Below are 19,114 nucleotides of genomic sequence, written 5' to 3' on the forward strand. Positions count from 1 at the left end.
TATACTCCTTTTGAAGAAATACTCGTCTATCTTGGCGAGAGAAGGCAAAAGATCATAAAGTATACATAGCTATAAAATTAAGCAAAAAATAAACTTCAAGAGAATCAATATAAGTCAATGAACAATCTGATCATAAATCTATAATCCATCGGAACAGAACAAATACACCACAAGAATAACATCAGATTGATCTGAGAGGATCATTATATTGATTGTAATCTTGGAAAGCAATCTCCAACTACTAATATTTGTTAAGGTAAACAACCAATCATAGTCTAACTTCCTCTAGGGTCCCTGTTCACCACTCATATCATAACTTCAAAACTTTGGGAACAATAATTTTTGTCACTTGGAAATTCCATCTGAAAATTATTATGATTACACTACAACATAGGTGAAGTGTTACATAGTTGGCGTTCACGTAAAACCACTATATAATTACACTACAACATGATTAAACTACAATCTTTACTACAAATATTATAAAGTTTGACAACTAGGTTTCTCCCATATCCTCAAGAACACAAGGGAACTACTAACAATGCATCATGGTGAGCATGTTCAGTATGGTAATGATAATTGAAAGAATCTGATATATTGTTGTATTGTAAGAATATTTCACAAATAAAACGCAAGGCATCAACTACTAATATATACAACAATTAACACCAACAAGTTGTATCGGTACACAATTCAAACTTGACTATACACAGATGTATCAGAGGGGAACGGGGGCGATGGTCCTGTTCATGGAGATGGTGAAGATAATTTGTATGAATATGTTCCCCTTGATGCCCCTAATCCGGGGATGACGACAACTTTGAATTTCCCTTGCCGGAGGGTGCGGATTTGTCCAAAAACAGCCTTCTGGAGAAATACTAAGTTACCACCTCGCAGTGGCAGAAAAAAGAATCGAAGAAAAATGAACATGGCCAAAACTCTTACGGAGAGACCGATAGGACGTGCACGTCACCAAGAGGCCACCTGTGGGCCACATGCGTCCTTAGACGCCCATGTAAGGTCTGCGCCTGGGCTTCACAGCCCCCTTGGTTGCCATGTTCTAGCTCATGGGCTCTTCCGGTGCAAATTTTTGGAAACTAATGTTCTTTTATTTTTATAGGGTTCTGGTATAGGGTACTTTATTTTCGATAGTCTGAATTTAACCTCTCACAACATCATAAGGAATTATTTCATGAATTCTCCGCATTAGGAGATAAACCACCTTTAAATCGATGCAAATTAAATTAAAAAGTCACAAAAGTAGATAATTTATCCTACCAAAATGTGTTGCAAAACACATGTATCAAATCTCCCAAGCTTAGCCATTTCTTGCCCTCAAGAAGAACTTGAACTTTTCAAACATGGCTACATGTTAAAAAGTGAGAGGTCGATAATAAAAGAATACATGCATGAAGTAATCATAATTTGTAATAGTATTTTACACATGCTAACACAACAACACTCAAAAATAGAAGTACGTGATGCGGAGGTCATGTAAACTTATAAACAATGGGTATTCTAAATTTGGATGTTATGCAAGCTGTTTGACCATACTCTAGTCCATCTAATGATTTCTTTCATCTTGGTTCTCCAAGATAGGTCTATGAAAGATCTTTGAGTAAGCAAGTTACATATGCCCAATTAACTCTTTTGCCTTCTTTCAATAAAGAGTAATATTCAAGTGATCAAAATTTCAAAACACAAAATTATAGCCAGACATGAGAAGATCAAAGTTTATAGCAAATTGCTTTGCTTTGGCTTATGACATGAATCTCAATGATTATTTCAATTTCAATGAAGACACAATACATATAATCATAGCAACCATCAAACAACGGGCATTACTCTAACAAGCATGGTTCACGCTAAAATAATAGATTTCAAGAAGGAATGACCCAATACAAAAATAAAATAAAGGCTCTTCGCAGAGGGAAGTAGATAATGTCATGCACTTTTCACTAAATGTTCAAGAATTTAGACCATTGAAACAATAATTCCCCATTGCCCCCTGTGATGGTGCAAAATTTCTCTTTGTTTTGGTTTTGTTCTTCCGGTCCTCCGTCACAAGTTTGTGGAAAATTATCATTCCCACACAATGAAAACTTAAACGGGGATTTTTTTAATTGGCAACGTGTTGCGTGCGATGACGAAAGTTGACTTGGAGCGACCTTACTCATGCATAGATGTAGTTATAGTGGATACTTGTGGGATTGACCGGTCTTAAGTTATGGATGCACATGCATAATTCATGCTTAGTAAAATTGGGTTTTGGGTAGGAAGGCTCTAAATAAATGATGTTTGTTGTGTGTGTGTGTGTGTGTGTGTGTGTGTGTGTGTGGAGGGGGGGGGGGCGTAACATTTTTAACCTATGATCACAGATACATGTTCACTTAGTTGTCTTTCATGCCCAACGGTAAAATAGATAGCTCATTTAAGCTTGCGGATTTCTTGCCCAACTGCATATGCACATCCTCTATTTCCAAACTACGTTTCATGAATCCATTATAAGACTAGCTATAGTTTTATTATCAAGTTAACATCCATATTGTAATTCTTATTGTCAGCAAAGTCATATCCTCCCACATCGTATATTTTCTAAGGTATGTGGCAATGCAAGAACATATAATAACAAAACCAAAAAGGAAACCTTGAGCCCTCTATTTATTATATATAACCACACGTCACTAGATACATCGATAATCACTCTGAATGAGCGATATTATACTTTGCAACCTAACTTCAAAAGATCGATATGCCACTCAAAAGATAATCCTAAGGCAAAAAGTTAATATAGATAGATGCGAGGTGAGATACCCGGCACCCACCCGCAAGCTTCAATAGAAGCAAGGAGGGAGAGATGCCTACTACTACTTTTTACTTATTTGTTGGAGGAGAATTGTTGTCTTTTGGCAGGATCTGAAATTCTTTCTGGATAAATTCTAAGGGGGCATTAGTTGCACTACATTTACATCCACATCAACTGGACCATCGGCAATATAATGCTTTAACCTCTAACCATTAACAACTCTCAGTTTCCCGTGATATTAACCCTCAAGTAGGTGGCTCTTGAACAATATGCAGATGATACTCTGCAAAAACTGATCTCGGGGCTTCTCCCTAATGTCATTGAGGGAGGGATCACCAGCTTACAATATGGAGATGATACTCTGCTTTTCCTAGAAAACTCTTGTGAGAAAGCAAGAAATTTTAAATGGATCATGTCTTGCTTTGAAAACTTATCTGGGATGAAAATCAACTTTCATAAGACTGATCTTTTGACTACTAATATTGAGGAAGAGATGACTAAATCTTTCGCCCAGATTTTTAGTTGTGAGGTTGGATCCTTTCCTATTAAATATTTGGGGGTGTCTTTGCACCATGACAAGCTGTGTAGGGAAGATCTCCAACCCATCATCGATAGGATAATTAGTTGCATTTCTGGATGGCTGGGCACACATCTTACATATAAAGGAAAATTGATTCTTCTTTGTGCCTGCATTGTCAGTATCCCAGCTTATCTTATGTCAGTAATGAAATTTCCCAAGTGGGCAACAGATGTTATTAACTCACAAGTGACACATTTTTTCTGGGGAAATACGGGGGATCAACATAAGTATCATCTGGATAACTAGGGGCTGATCACCAGGAATAAATGCTTTGGGGGGCTGGGGATACCCAACCTGAAGGATTTTAATATGGCCTTATTAGCCTCCTGGGGAAGAGGTTTTTTGATACTGAAAAGAAAGAGTGGAAATATGTTATCTCTTTTAAATATAACACTGATTCTCCTAATATATTATGGCCCAAATCTGATAATGGCTCTCCCTTTTGAAAGAGTGTAACCTGGGCTTTAAATGCTTCCAAGAGTTCTTATAGGTGGAAGATAGGTAATGGTAGAAGTATTAAGTTTTGGCATGACCTCTGGGCTGGGGAATGTTCCTTGAAGGTGCAGTTCTGGGAGTTGTTTTACATTTGCAACCAACCTGATTGCACTGTCTCTCAGGTGTGGGATGGAGTACACCTTAAGCTCTCCTTTAGGAGGTGTGTAGATAGTAGGGGTCTTGATAGATGGAACCATTTGCTTGATATTATTCAAGGGTTTCCTCTATCTGATGGCCCTGATGTTCCCATGTGGATGTTGGAGTCCAAAGGAATATATTCCGTTAAGTCCTTTTTATAATACAATTAACTTTGGGGGTGTGGTATCTGCCATTGGTGATAAGATGTGGAAGGTTCTTTGTCCAAAATATATCCATGTTTTTCTCTGGCTGAGTATATATAATAAAATCTTAACCAGTGATAACTTAGCTAAGTGAAGAAATGTTGATGATCCTACTTGCTTGTTTTGTAATGAAATGGAATCTGTACAACATTTGTTTTTTGATTGTGTGGTGGCTAAGTGCATAGGGAAATGATTTGCTGATTCTTTTCAAATTCCCATTATTTCCGGCTTTAAAGATATTTGTGTCTTATGGCAGATTCATAAGAAAAAACCAGTCCAGAATATGATTGCTACTACTTCCTTGTGGAGTATTTGGAGACTAAGGAATGAGTTTTGTTTCCAGGGTTGATCTTGGAGAAGTTTGGACTGCGTGCTTGTGAAACTTTGAAGTTTTCTTTGGCAATGGGGTGTGCTCTGCGATGTCACATAGGAGGGGGTGCTTCAACAATTCATCAATAAGCTGGACAAATACCGAGGGGTGATTCTCTTTGAGGACGTCTTTCATGATGATCGACGCAATTTCATGCTGGATGCAGTAGAATAGAATTCATTTCGGAGTTGATGATCCGGTACGGTTCCTAAGGCTTCGGCAAAGAAGAGCGAAGGAGGAGGGATGTATTGAAGGAAGAAGAAACAAGCAAGTGAAAGAGGGGGGGGGGGAGGGAGGGGGAGGGAGGTGAAGGGAGAAAATGGGGTAGATATTATGGCTAGCGACCATAGCAGTAGCGTTGGGTAGTGAAAAGCGATACTGCTAGTTGCCTTAGCAGCAGCACTCGTAGAAACCCAGTGCTGCTGCTAACAGGGACCCACCAGCTTACCTGTAGACGATAGCGCGTTTTCTCCATGCAATGGGACAACTCCATATGTTCCAGGTGCTTTGTAATGACGAACCAACACGGGGTTGAATTGTTAGAGGAACATTTGTATTCCTAGCCCATCAGGATTCAATTCATGGTGCTTGTATTATTGCTGAATTTAATTCAGGATTTTTGGCAATACATATTCAGTGGGAGGAGATGTTGCCATCGACGACGAGCGTCTATAGTGATTTTGTAAATCTAAATATGATATGTCGGTCCACTCTTTCAAAGGAGCTCATAAGGATATGGTGTGTGTGTGTGTGCGCGTTTATAGAGGTGAGTGTATGCGCGATTATATAAGCGCTTGCATATGTATCGTGTTTAAAAAAAAGTTGCATTGTAGTGAACTTTTGTACTGGTAGATATTTACGGGAGGAGATGTTCCCGTTGACGAAGAGCGCCTATAGTGTTTTTGTAAATCTCAAGATGATATGCCGCATCAGTCTCTCGAAGGTACTCATAGGAATAAAGCGTGTGTGTGCGTGTTTAAAGGAATGTGTGTATGTGCGTTTATATGAATGCCTGCATCTGTACCCTGTTTAAAAACAAGGGCTTTGTAGTGAACTTTTGAACCGGTAGGTATGGTCCCTTTTAACTTGGAAGAAAATAGTGCATATGCTTTCCAACGTGAACGATGCGGGCGAATCGGACTACCGATCGAACCTCCTACGGTCGGCCCAAGGCAACAAACATAAACCCAAGCTGACTCTGCATTTGATCTATGAGTGTACGTACTAGAGTACAGTACTACTACCACATACAGGGAAACGGGGCCAAGTCTACGTACTACACAAGAACGTGGTCGGGTAGGACACGAGTTGAACTAGTTAGCCACTTATATATACATATACACGGCCACACCAATCGATCGATCTACCCGCCTTCCATAGCTATATTATATACGCACCTCACACACGCCAACGCCACCTCGCCTCCTCCGCAGCAATTCTCTGCTTCGTCGCCGGTCGGCCGGCCGAGGAGTGGCAGCCATGAAGCTTCCTCCGGCGGTTGTGTGGCTTCTCCTCGTCGTGCTATTCTTCGATGGTATACTACCTCCTTGCTTCTTTTTGATCGATCGATATATACGTACATTCGTTTGCGGAACCTTCTTCGTCTTCTGCATGCATGCACGCAAAGTGCTGACAAAGATACACGATCCCTATGGCAGCCGCTCGCGTGGAGGCTCGAGGCACACCGTCCGCGGAGGAATCGAAGAACCAGTGGACCAGCATGTTCGTCTTCGGCGACGACTTCGCGGACAACGGCAACCTCCCTAAGCTGCCTGGTGGTCATTCCCAGTCCGATCTCTCGCGTCAGTGGATCTACCCGTACGGCTCTTATATCAACTCCCGTGGGTCTGCGGCTGCCGTTCCAACCGGCCGCTTCTCCAACAACAAGATTCAGTCTGATTTTATCGGTAAGTATTCTTTCAGTGTACAGATCCAATCAGATTTTATCGGTAGGTGTGCTAAAACATTCCTTATTTCAGTGCCTAGTTAGCTATAGAATTTGTTTTCAGAGCGTGGCTAGAAATTTATGTTAGCGCATGTAGAGTGATCGATTATTCTACGCGTGGCTTTGTATTTGCAGCAAGGATCTTGGGCCTCAATGCAGCCCCTCCGGCGTACATGCACACACTAGACCAGTCTTGTGATCCGACTGGCATGACCTTCGCTTCCGGTGGCGCCGGCGTGTTCCAGAAGAAGGTGCCAACTCTTGCCGCACAGGTCAAATCTTTCATGAGGCTAATCAAGAGCGGAATCATCTCGAAAGAACAGCTTCGCCACTCCGTCGCGCTTGTCGCCATCTCCGGCAACGACTACATGAGCGGCGCCGACGTCAAGAACTCTTTCTTGAGCAGCTTCGACGACGTAAGTAGTAGCCGGACTCATGCATGCGTACAAACAATCGAACACTAAGCACGCATGAAATTGATATTGTTCATCTCCACCTTATTAACTTTTCTTGCATGCAGATCGATACTTACATTGGGAACGTGACGACAGAGATTGTGAAGAACGTCGAGCAGCTGCAAAAAATGGGTGTGAAAAAGGTGCTAGTGAACAACATGCTTCCCATCGGTTGCACGCCTTTGAGGACTAGCCCGAACAACTACACCGCATGTGACATTCTCGGCAACTACGCCGCGTCCGTGCATAACAAAAATCTAAAGCAGTTGATGGACAAGAAGAATAACGCCTACATGCTGGACCTCTACACTGCCTTCACCGACATCATCAATCATGCCCCCGGTAAGCACTTGCATATATATGTCCATGCATGCACGTTGTAAATTAAATTTGGTACTTATCAAGCTTGATTCAACACGTCCACTCTATTTATACATACTTCTCTCGTGTGCATCCAGTTGAAGGGTCGGATCAGTCCAACAACAAGTTCAACAACAACCTGGCCCCATGTTGCGAGGGTTTCTATGATACCGGGTTCTGTGGACAGCAGGGCGATACAGGGGAGCCCCTCTACGAATTATGCGAAAATCCCGACCAGCTCTTCTACTGGGACGAGGTGCATCCGACACATGCTGGATGGAAAGCAGTGATGAAGGCGCTAGAACAACCTCTCAAGGAGTTCCTAGATCGGGACTATGTTGCATGATGCCTCGTAGTTTGGACACTATGTAGATACTAAATTGCTAGCTTGTTTGTGCAACTTCTTATAGGTTGGCTGTACATATAGTATGGGTATTTTTGGAAGCTTGCGAGTTTTTCTCTTTCTGACAAACTTTGTAGTCTGGTAGTACTCTTTATATATAAAACATGAACTATATAATGGTTTTTTCCTATTATAAAGTTTGTGGTATGTATGGTGAATCAAGTGTGCATGTACTTGATCTCGAGGATAGTTGCAGCAAACGAGAAGAAAGGAACAACACTACTCGGACGATAGCTGGTTGCACTATGTCCCGAACATGGCAACCCGAGAGACCAGATACATAGCCCATGGGTGTCGAAGGACAATTCCTTTACGCAGACAAAAAGGGGCTGGACATTAGTAGGCTATATCAGCCTGAAAATCGACGGTTGGATCTGACTTCTACCATTCTTCTCTGTTGGCAGTAAATTGCAAAGTAAAAAATGCTCATGGAAAGTCATTGCTTAGGTGCTTGGATCACACCTTTAGGTTCATGATCTTTTAGGCTGGTTGTAATGGATAATACCATATACTAGTATCATGCATATGATATTAATGTATCCGTAATGCATATTATCATATGTTAGTATCATATAGAATAGTTCATTTATTGCCATGCAAGACACATAATAGCACATCATTTAATATGATACGGCATCATGATATGGTACTCCCTCCGTTCCGGTGTGTTAGGCCTATCTCCAAAATCTATTTGTTCCACTTTAGTTAAGATTAAGGCCTGTAAACATTAAATGTCATTTAATTAGCACACAACTGCATGGCTGTCCATCTCTCCCCGATGCTTCTTCTTCTTTGGTTTCACACATGCATGCAATGAACTTTTTACATGCAACTAGTAGTGGTGTAAAACGAATTAGCTTTCACACTCGTTTTCTTCGTCTTCCACCTTTTTCTACTTCATCTCCCCTGTATTCTTCTATAAATCATTTGCACAACACATGGATGAGAGACAAGGGAAGACACGTCTTGAGCATATGGCTGGAGGTGAGGGAAAAAAGTGCATGCAACTCAAGGAGATGGATGGGGCGTTGCTGTCTCCGTGGCGCGACGGCCAGGAGCTGCAACCGGTGGTTATCCCGCCGGTGATGGAAGGGCCCATCAAGCTGCCGGTGGAGGAGGGACAATTGTATCTCGAAGAAGTGAAGATGAAGGCAAAGATGAAGGCCCAAGAGGGTAAGTTGAAGTACGAGGAGGTGATGAAGAAGGCCATGGCAGAATCAGCTTGTGTGGGGTGTGTGCGTCATCCAATATGCCAATACTGCTATGTCGTTGGCGACGTGTCTACATTCGCGTGTCGTGGATGCGGGCTCCCAGTCCCTGAGGTTCTCCCACGTTGCAACATATGCGGGCATAACACTATCCCGTTCATGTTTTGTTGCCGTGATTGCGTCCATGGTTATTCTGTGGACGCATCCGGGGTGTGTTGCTCTTGTGGCCGTAATCAAGTGAATGATGTCGACGAGGACAAAGAAGATGGCATGTTCGTGCCGGAGACGGAGGATAACTAGAGCTACAATTCCCTTCACCAATCATCCTTTTCTCTCAATTATCATCAAAAGTATTTGTTCTAAGTTTGCAATGTCATGAAAGTATTTGTTCGAATTTTGCAATATAATATTGCCCTTCTTTCTAACATATTACTACACAATAGGATCTGCATTGAGCCACTCTATTCCCTCGTCTACGAAGTCCTTGTCAATCGTCAAACGGATTGGCAATCGCCCTTCTTTCTCAAGAACCTTTTTCTTCAAGTGGGGTACATCATAGTGAATCGTTCCCTTTTTGCGTATGATCTCCCTCATGCATGCTTGGTGGCTCAAGAATATCCTACAAGATGACACGCAAAAATTACCAAAAAATGTAATGGAACTTGGACAAGTAAAGAAGATCAAGCGTGACGAACCTATTAAGCTTTTCATGCGGATATTCGGCTAAAGATTGATTGACCTTTGCAAGTATTTCCGCAAGAGTCTTGGGCATTTTTTTTTGAAACAGCGATTGGATCGAAGCAAACCATCCAAGATCTAGAATGTTTGTGTCGGGCGAATTAGGTGGTTGAAAAACCATCTTAATGTCCCAATCTCCTTTAGCGGCCTCCATGACAAATGAAGGATCATTGGGCTGAATATGGGTCATAGCATTATCTTGTTGAATGTACACTGTTTTGTATCTATCACTAGCCGGCCATTTAGCCTTGATAGCCGGAAGCACAAAGTTAATCAAGTACTCTCTGCTTTTAGCCTTGTCTACCTCTGTGGAAGGCTTGATCTCCCACTCTCCCCTCTTCCTATTAGGAAAGAAATTATTTTATATTAGTTCACAAACATAATCAACATAAAATTGTGAAATAATAAGTTTGTGGGCAAGACAAACCTATTAGCGCTTTTCTTTTGTGCTTGAACCCAATCAACATAAGCCCAGACCCCAATTTTCCCATCAAAAATGCAATTTCCTTGAGCATCATAGCGAGGTCTAGACATTGCTGATAGAAACATTATCTTCTGTATATGACCCTTGTTCTTAGTCTCTCTTTGTGGGGCTTCCTCTCTATGGCTTAAATAGACATTTTCTTTCTTCTTGATTCGATAGAACCATTTCTCATCAATATGAACGGTGTTGAACCCGGCCTTGAATGTTGGAGTGTCTTGGAAGGTAGAAGGCTCAATATGTTGAAGGCAATAGAGCACACGTGTCTTTTTGTTTTCTTCTGTCAACATGGGCTTGAGCTCACTACTTACCCTCCTAATTTGCTTCTCCTTTAACCTATACATACATATTAAGTTTGTTAGGATGTGAATTCTGGCATATACTAAACCATGAAAAATATCAGAATATTACCTTTGAAAAACAGTGGTCGTTGGCATGTTGATAGCTTCAGCTAATTGCCGTAGGGTGGTGCGCTTGGAAGTAGGGATAGCCTCCAATGCATCAATGTCCAAATTGATCTTCTTTCTTCCACACTTCATCTTGCGCATGCACTTCACATTATTTATGCCACCTTCTTTTAATCCCTGCTTCCAAATCCTTGTGACTACCCTTCTTAGACATTTTGCCAATTCTGCAACCGCAGCTGAAACTCCATGCTTCAATTTTGTGGAGGTCCCATTGCGTTTCAAAATCCATGAGTATATTAGACGCTTTTCTTCCGTACTATAAAATTTCCTTGTTTTTTTATTTGCTAAGACATCTACATAAATCAAATGAAACCAAATAAAATTTTCCATTCAAATAACACTACTCCAGTCGATGCACCATGAACACAGCTTACTCAAGTCGATAGCCGGCGGCAGATTAGCAGGTTGCACTTGCGGTATGCTTGGAGGATACTCATCGGCATTTTCAAAGCTAGCGTTGTAACCGTCACCGCGGTAGCCGCCACCAGAGGCACTGTCGTCTCCACCTAAACCGTTGCCACTAGCCTGAACATGGCCGAAACCTCTACTGCCGCCGTGTTCACTGCTCTCGCCTTGCGCAAAAATAAAGATTGTTCACTACCATCGATTTAGCCATGACTTGAACCAACACAATGAAATTTCACGTACCAGTATTGCCATTGCTGCTGCCTCGCACGCCCTGGAAGAAGCTGGACGACAGGTCGATGGAGAAGCCGCCGCCAAGGTTCAACGAATGGGTCGTTGTCCCGAGGCTGCTGGCCCGAGATGATGGCTGATGACGACTCAGTCCAACTCGCCGCACGGGCTGAACTGGTTCGTTGGCGCTCCCGCTCGATGTCCCGGCGCCGCTCGCGAAGACGCTCCCGCTCCTGCCGAACTGCTCCTCGTTGCAGACCTGTTGCGCCCTCTGGCTTGCTATCCTGCCGTCGCTCCCGCTCGCTGTCCCAACGCCGGTGGCGAACATGCTGCCAATCCCGCCAACGAGGGAGGAACCATGCGACCGCATAAGCCCGACACGACGTACGGGCACAGACGGCGGCACGACGAACTGCTGCTCGCTGCAGACTTGCTGCGCCCTCTGGTTTGCTATCCCGCCGCCGCTCCCACTAGTTGTCCCGCCGTCGCTCCCGCTCGCTGTCCCAACGCCGGTCGCGAACATGCTGTCGATCCCGCCAACGAGGGACGAACCATGCGGCCGCGTAAGCCCGACACGACGTACGGGCACAGCCGGCGGCACGACGGACAGCGGCACAACTCTCTGCCGGAGCGGCGGCTCAAACGGTGTTATCCGTAGCCCTACTAAACCTAGTGGCGGAGGCCGCCGCGCACCACTTTCTTGGTCTGACGCCATTGATGGAGCACATGGAGAGAAGAGATGAATCGGAGTACTCCTACTTAAGGACGAAACTTGGCGCAATGTTTTCGCTCAAATTTTGGAAAGTTGGCGCTATGTTTGGAAAGTTTGGAGGGAGGAGGAATTAGCGGCGTGTTTTGCAGGGAGGAGGGAGGAGGAATTAGCGCCATATCTGAGCGCGCATGCATGCATACAGGAAATTTTGGAGGGAGGAGGAATTAGCGGCATGTTTTGGAGGGAGGAGGGAGGAGGAATTAGCGCCATATCTAAGCGCATGCATGCATGCTGTGGGCCTGGACGTCTCTTCACTTGCCATAATTAATACCAACTAAATGTTGATTGGAGGAAATGAGCAGATCACTTAGCCAATGAAAAACCACCTTGGTCGTGCTGCGTTTCATAAAAGGCCTAACACACCGGAACGGAGGGAGTACTCAATCTTTTTTTCTTCATTTAATTATATATCACCTCATCAAAATTGTCTAGTTGACATGCATGATACTACCTATGATACTCTCATTACGAACAATCTTAGGGGAGGCCATTACGGGATTATGGGGTTCGCCGGCCCAACTGCAAGAATTTTGGAAAACACTTTTTTTCATCCGGCTGGTTATAGCTCGGGCATCAGCCGCGCGCTCACACGTCTGATTGCATCGATTTAGTTGCGTCACGACGCACAGGGAGCCAAAGTCTGACCGCTTTTAACACGAGTCTCCTTATGACCTATGGACGTAGATTGACTCCCTTCCACTAGCATTGCTCTCGGTTACAGCCAGCTCAAGGTGTCACATGCCAAACAAGCTGGTGCTGGAAAACCATTGTAAAAAAAAAGGATTGTTCATCCTAGGACATGCCTGCCGCCGCCAACGGGCAAATTCAGCGTGTTGCAAAAGGGAGTTGGAAGGATTGTTCATTGCCGCTCGAATTAGTAGACACAATGCTGCCAGGGAGTAGTAATCACCACTTCAAAATGAGATGCGCAGCTCTGCAAAGCCCGGGCCCCACAGCTGCAAGCCGAAACAAGCGACATTGAAACAAGTAGTTGGCGCCATTGCCAAAAAATGGGACGCGCTATGCTGCAAGGGGTGTCTATTTATTGTTGCAAGTGCTGTTTTGAAACACACATGCTACATTAATTGCGGACCGACCAAGTCGAGTGAGTGTTTGAAACACGAGCACAACAAGGGTCATGTTGCAAACCCCAAACACAATATGGATCATGTTGTGATGAAAAAAAAAGAGCTTGGAATGGAGTATTTGCAACGCGAGCACAACATGGGTCCTGTTGCAAATACCTGAGGGCAAAATGGGTCATGTTGCAACCCCCTAAAAACACTTGGACAACCATGACATTTGCAATGCGAGCGCAACACTGGTAAGGTTGTAAACAGTCAGAAAATAGTTGAACTATCAAGGAGTGTTTGTAACACACGCGCACCATTGTTCCTTTTGTAAACGGCCAGAAAAATGGATGGACTACCAAGGATTGTTTGCAACGCGAGCGCAACATGGGTCATGCTACAAACCTCCCGAGTGCAATATGGGCCATGTTACAAATTGTCAATAAATGCTTGGACAGCCGTGGAATACGTGCAATGCAAGCGCAACATGGGACATGTTGCAAAGTCCCGAGCACAAGAAGGGGTCATATGGCAAATGGTCAGAAAATGCTTCGACGATCAAGAAGTGTTTGCAACGCAAGCACAACATGTGTCATGTTGCAAACCCCCGAGCATAATATGGGTCATGCTGGGTCGGAGCTAAACGGCTGGTGGGACACTAACCGAACGGCTGGCACAAAAATGCAAGGGGGATAAGTGATATTGCAAAGTTACTCCGCCCTGCTGCAAGCAAGTGTCACTATTTTATTTACAAAGAGGACCGCCATGTTGCAAATCATGTCACGCCCACAATGAATCTTTTTTCAAATAACATGCAATAAAGGGTGCTTAAAGTTCGCAAGTATCATCCGACTGATTTGTAACAGCCACCTATTCTGTATTAGCTAAACAAAAATCTAGGTGTAGGTAACTCATGATCCACGTCAAACTCGACCTTCTAGCTGTGTCGATGCAATTAATTTACAGCCAGCTGCTAGTAACAACTACCCCTTTTCATCTGGAAGGATTGCCGCAGTTGCACATGTCCTTGTTGGTTCATCCTTTTGTAAAGCTGCGTCAACATGTAATTTTAACATACCACGCTTTCAGGTTTGATCCACCTGCTACGAGCTGGAACGTTGGTTCTTTGCCCTGAACTTGCTACATTTTCCGTGGCTGGCTGCACACGCACACACAACCCAGCTAGCCGTCTCATTCGGCCACTAAATCACACACGCACGCATGACCACCACCACGCTATCCAGCCACTAGCTAAGCCATGCACTAAGGAAGCGGCGATTTGGCTCCCGAGCTCAGCTCCACCCACGTCGACGAAAAAAATCAAAGCAAATAGTAGAAATTTTCAAAAAATTATATTTTTTGTGTGGTAGATAATTTCATACGTGAGGTCCGCTTTAAATTTCAATTTATTTGGACATCTGAGCATCTCTCAGCAAAAAATACAAATCGGGGTATGTAAAAAAGTTAGCTGTTCACGAACTGTTCTGACCCGATTTATTTTTTTGTCGAGAGTTGCTGATATGTCCAAATAAGTTGAAATTTAAAGTGGACCTCACACATCAAATCATGTACCGCACAAAAAAGTAGAATTTGTTGAATTTTTCTACTATTTATTTTGATTTTTTTTGACCGGGAGCAGATGAGCCCGGAAGCAGACTTGGAATTTTGATGCACTAACTACTACTACCTTCTTTTTAATTATAACTTTTTTATTTTTTTTATTACGGGCTACATAGGATGCATTACAAAGTATAGATTCATTTATTTTATTCATTATATAGTGTTTAGTATAATCTCTAAAAGAATTATATTTAAAAAAGGGACGGAGTAGCTATGCACCTGCATCACCATTTGCGCAGCCTCTCAATGATCACGACGCAGCCAACACACATGCATGCAACTACTAACACCGATTCATTCTTTTTTTTTGCTTGGTGAACACCGATTCATTCGGCTAACAACCTTGCCGGAAGTTGGCTCTAGAACTATTTAACATAGGTTGTCATGTTGCATTTCCATGTACGCCGCTTCATACCACGATGTTGCATCGGAGGGCACCATGGCATCTCACCTTGCACACCGCCCGCGTCGCACGATCTGGCCTCTTGTAGCAAGTGAAGCTTCACCTGCTACAACTCCCTAGAACCTAACTAACTGTATGCATGGAGAAAATCAAACTAAAATGCAGATAATGGAATCAAGATTAAGACCAACACCTACCTAAAACCCCTATATGTAACATTGATCCGGTGATGAACTAATATAGATCAGTGTGAGAGGGTTAAGGTTCGTGACACCGCCTCACCAACTCTGAGACGGAGGAGCACTGTTGGAAATATGCCCTAGAGGCAATAATAAATTAGTTATTATTATATTTCTTAGTTCATAATAATCGTTTATTATCCATGCTATAATTGTATTGATTGGAAACACAATACTTGTGTGGATACATAGACAAAACACTGTCCCTAGTAAGCCTCTAGTTGACTAACTCGTCGATCAAAGATGGTCAAGGTTTCCCGGCCATAGGCAAGTGTTGTCACTTGATAACGGGATCACATCATTAGGAGAATCATGTGATGGACTAGACCCAAACTAATAGACGTAGCATGTTGATCGTGTCATTTTGTTGCTACTGTTTTCAGCGTGTCAAGTATTTGTTCCTATGACCATGAGATCATATAACTCACTGACACCGGAGGAATGCTTTGTGTGTATCAAACGTCGCAACGTAACTGGGTGACTATAAAGATGCTCTACAGGTATCTCCGAAGGTGTTAGTTGAGTTAGTATGAATCAAGACTGGGATTTGTCACTCCGTATGACGGAGAGGTATCTCGGGGCCCACTCGGTAATACAACATCACACACAAGCCTTGCAAGCAATGTGACTTAGTGTAAGTTGCGGGATCTTGTATTACAGAACGAGTAAAGAGACTTGCCGGTAAACAAGATTGAAATAGGTATGCGGATACTGACGATCGAATCTCGGGCAAGTAACATACCGAAGGACAAACGGAATGACATACGGGATTATATGAATCCTTGGCACTGAGGTTCAAACGATAAGATCTTCGTAGAATATGTAGGATCCAATATGGGCATCCAGGTCCCGCTATTGGATATTGACCGAGGAGTCTCTCGGGTCATGTCTACATAGTTCTCGAACCCGCAGGGTCTGCACACTTAAGGTTCGACGTTGTTTTATGCGTATTTGAGTTATATGGTTGGTTACCGAATGTTGTTCGGAGTCCCGGATGAGATCACGGACGTCACGAGGGTTTCCCGAATGGTCCGAAAACGAAGATTGATATATAGGATGACCTCATTTGATTACCGGAAGGTTTTCGGAGTTACCGGGAATGTACCGGGAATGACGAATGGGTTCCGGGAGTTCACCGGGGGGGGGGGGGGGGGGCAACCCACCCTGGGGAAGCACATAGGCATTGAGGGTGGCGCACCAGCCCTTAGTGGGCTGGTGGGACAGTCCAAGAGAGCCCTATGCGTCATCGGAAGAAAAATCAAAGAGAAAAGAAAAAAAAGAGGAGGTGAGAAAATGGGGAATGACTCCTCCTTCAAACCTAGTTGGACTCGGTTTGGAAGGGGAGGGTTCCCCCCTTAGGTTCGGCCGACCCCCTTGGGAGTCCTTGGACCCCAAGGCAAGGCTCCCCCCTCCTCCCCCTATATATACAGAGGTTTTAGGGCTGATTTGACACAACTTTGCCACGGCAGCCCGACCACATATCTCCACGGTTTTACCTCTAGATCGCGTTTCTGCGGAGCTCGGGCGGAGCCCTGCTGAGATAAGATCACCACCAACCTTCGGAGCGCCGTCACGCTGTCGGAGAACTCATCTACCTCTCCGTCTCTTTTGCTGGATCAAGAAGGCCGAGATCATCGTCGAGCTGTACGTGTGCTGAACGCGGAGGTGCCGTCCGTTCGGCACTAGATCGTGGGACTGATCACGGGACGGTTCGCGGGGCGGATCGAGGGACGTGAGGACGCTCCACTACATCAACCGCGTTCACTAACACTTCTGCTGTACGGTCTACAAAGGTACGTAGATCACACATCCCCTCTCGTAGATGGACATCACCATGATAGGTCTTCGTGCGCGTAGAAAATTTTTTGTTTCCCATGCGACGTTCTCCAACAAGCACCTCGCGGCGAAATTGCAGTCGAATCCTTTTCTAACAACAAAGTTATGTTTTCCTCAAAACTATACACAAATAGTTTCTGCTTAATGAGGATTGTAACCAAAGAGTGGCAACCAGGCATGCAGACTTAGGTCTAAATACTGCTCAGCATTGACATATACGCATGATCAGAACTACTTATGCGTCATCGCTGCACTATCGATTCACGGAGGAGTTGACGGTGAAGGGCGCCACCATGGACGCCTCTTAAGACTTAAAAAATCTTTAAAGCATCTATAGCCAGATCCTTCATACCAGTCTTAAATATTCGGGCGGGTCACCCGGTTACTGACCAGTCATGAAATTACGATCTAATCAAACGTCTCAAACGGGCCACAAACGTTCGGACTGACTGATACCACTTATATCGAACCCAAATATGAGACGGATATGGAGCGTACGGGCATGTCCGTCACGTCGGCTTGTCCCATGCTGACCGCATTGATTCCACATGTATTCATCCCCATCCGCTTGCCGGATCGAACCCTAGCAATTTCACTTCACTCCCTTCCACTCCCATTCGTCGCACAAGCTCACCTCCGGCGATCTCTCGCCTTCTCCGGCATGACGGGCAGCAGGTCCGAGTCCTTCACCCCAGATCCGTTAAACACGAGCTCATTCCACGCGCCCACGAGGAGGAGATGGCCGTCCGGCTTATGCCCCGCCGCTCCCGGGAGGCTGCCACAGTAGTCGGCCTCGCAACATCAGAAATCCATTGCAGCGGCACAATTAGTGCTTGGATCCGGCGTCGCTGCCTCACCGAAGGCGGTGCGGTCCATCTGACGTCCGAACATCGTGGAAGACGTGCAACACCTCCGTTGGTGCACCGAGGACGCACCATGGTCGTCCTCGGACGCTTAAATGGCGCGGCGTGCCCGCTGTGCGAGGCAGCGGGTGGGAAAGGCAGTGGAAGCCCTCGTGGTGGTGAAAGTTAGAGAGACGGAGTCACACTCTCCGGTGCCCCGTATAATGCACGGGGGCGGGCGCTGCAACTGTGTCGTGGTGGACATCGTCTCCTTCCATGATGGATCCGTCAACGACCTGACGTCCATCGGCATTGTCTGAGTTACGGGCTCCGTTAAGGAAAAGTAGGGCATGGGAGATGGCCGGAGCTCGACTCATGTGAGGAGGCTAGTGTCCCATGTCCTACTCTATCTCGTCGACGACCGGATTGACACTACGAGGGACGCAACCAGCCACCGGATATGAACATGGCGGAGTTGGACGAGCTCCGCTTGTATTAGGTTTACGTTGCATGCAATAATATGAATTTGAGCTTTTTAATTCGAAATATCCGATTGTAGAATGCATTATTTAAGACATGAACGGTCAATGTCTATAGATGCGTCCGTGGACGGTTGAGGGTTGGATTTATGAAGTCCGGTTATAGATGCTCTTCGGATACCAATGAATTGGGGCCATCGAAGAACGTAGCCGGGGGCCACCTCCACACGTCTCGTGTTGGTTGGAAAATGGTGCGACCATCTAGAAGGAACATTCGGTATGAGCAGAGAAAAAAAGACCGGGGTCAATACGTGAGGAGGGGAAGCGAAGCGTAGGGACGGCGGAATCTTGAGGATGCATATGGAACATCTACGAGATTAGGTCGGTGAATGACATGCGCCAGCGCCTTCCCTTCCAAGGTAAAAAGTTGAATGGAAGTTAACAGAAGCAGGACACTAATTAAGGTACCGCATTCTTCCTTATATAAATATACCCCTACGCCAACGCCACGATCCCATCCCCATCTCCATCATCTACTTCCTCTCGCCACGCACCAGGCTTCGCGGCC

At 44.7% G+C, this 19,114-nt stretch overlaps 1 protein-coding gene across 1 annotated transcript; it reads left to right on the top strand.

Annotated features, from left to right (window-relative positions):
• Positions 1-6,071: 6,071 nt before the first annotated feature.
• On the top strand, positions 6,072-7,698 carry LOC123407203 (GDSL esterase/lipase At3g09930-like). The gene is made up of 5 exons (XM_045100284.1): positions 6,072-6,126; positions 6,251-6,499; positions 6,673-6,953; positions 7,058-7,334; positions 7,451-7,698. Exons 1-5 carry the CDS (start codon positions 6,072-6,074, stop codon positions 7,696-7,698), a joined length of 1,110 nt encoding a protein of 369 aa, XP_044956219.1.
• Positions 7,699-19,114: the final 11,416 nt, after the last annotated feature.

The sequence above is a fragment of the Hordeum vulgare genome, chromosome 7H (genome assembly GCF_904849725.1).
Source record: "Hordeum vulgare subsp. vulgare chromosome 7H, MorexV3_pseudomolecules_assembly, whole genome shotgun sequence".
In the NCBI taxonomy this organism is placed as follows: domain Eukaryota; kingdom Viridiplantae; phylum Streptophyta; class Magnoliopsida; order Poales; family Poaceae; genus Hordeum; species Hordeum vulgare.

Bases quoted from the DNA above. Each gene is read 5' to 3' on its own strand.
- LOC123407203 (XM_045100284.1), top strand. From the start codon at position 6,072: ATGAAGCTTCCTCCGGCGGTTGTGTGGCTTCTCCTCGTCGTGCTATTC. The intron at 6,127-6,250 runs GTATACTACCTC...TCCCTATGGCAG, and splicing joins CGTCGTGCTATTCTTCGATG to CCGCTCGCGTGGAGGCTCGA. The intron at 6,954-7,057 runs GTAAGTAGTAGC...TCTTGCATGCAG, and splicing joins TCTTGAGCAGCTTCGACGAC to ATCGATACTTACATTGGGAA.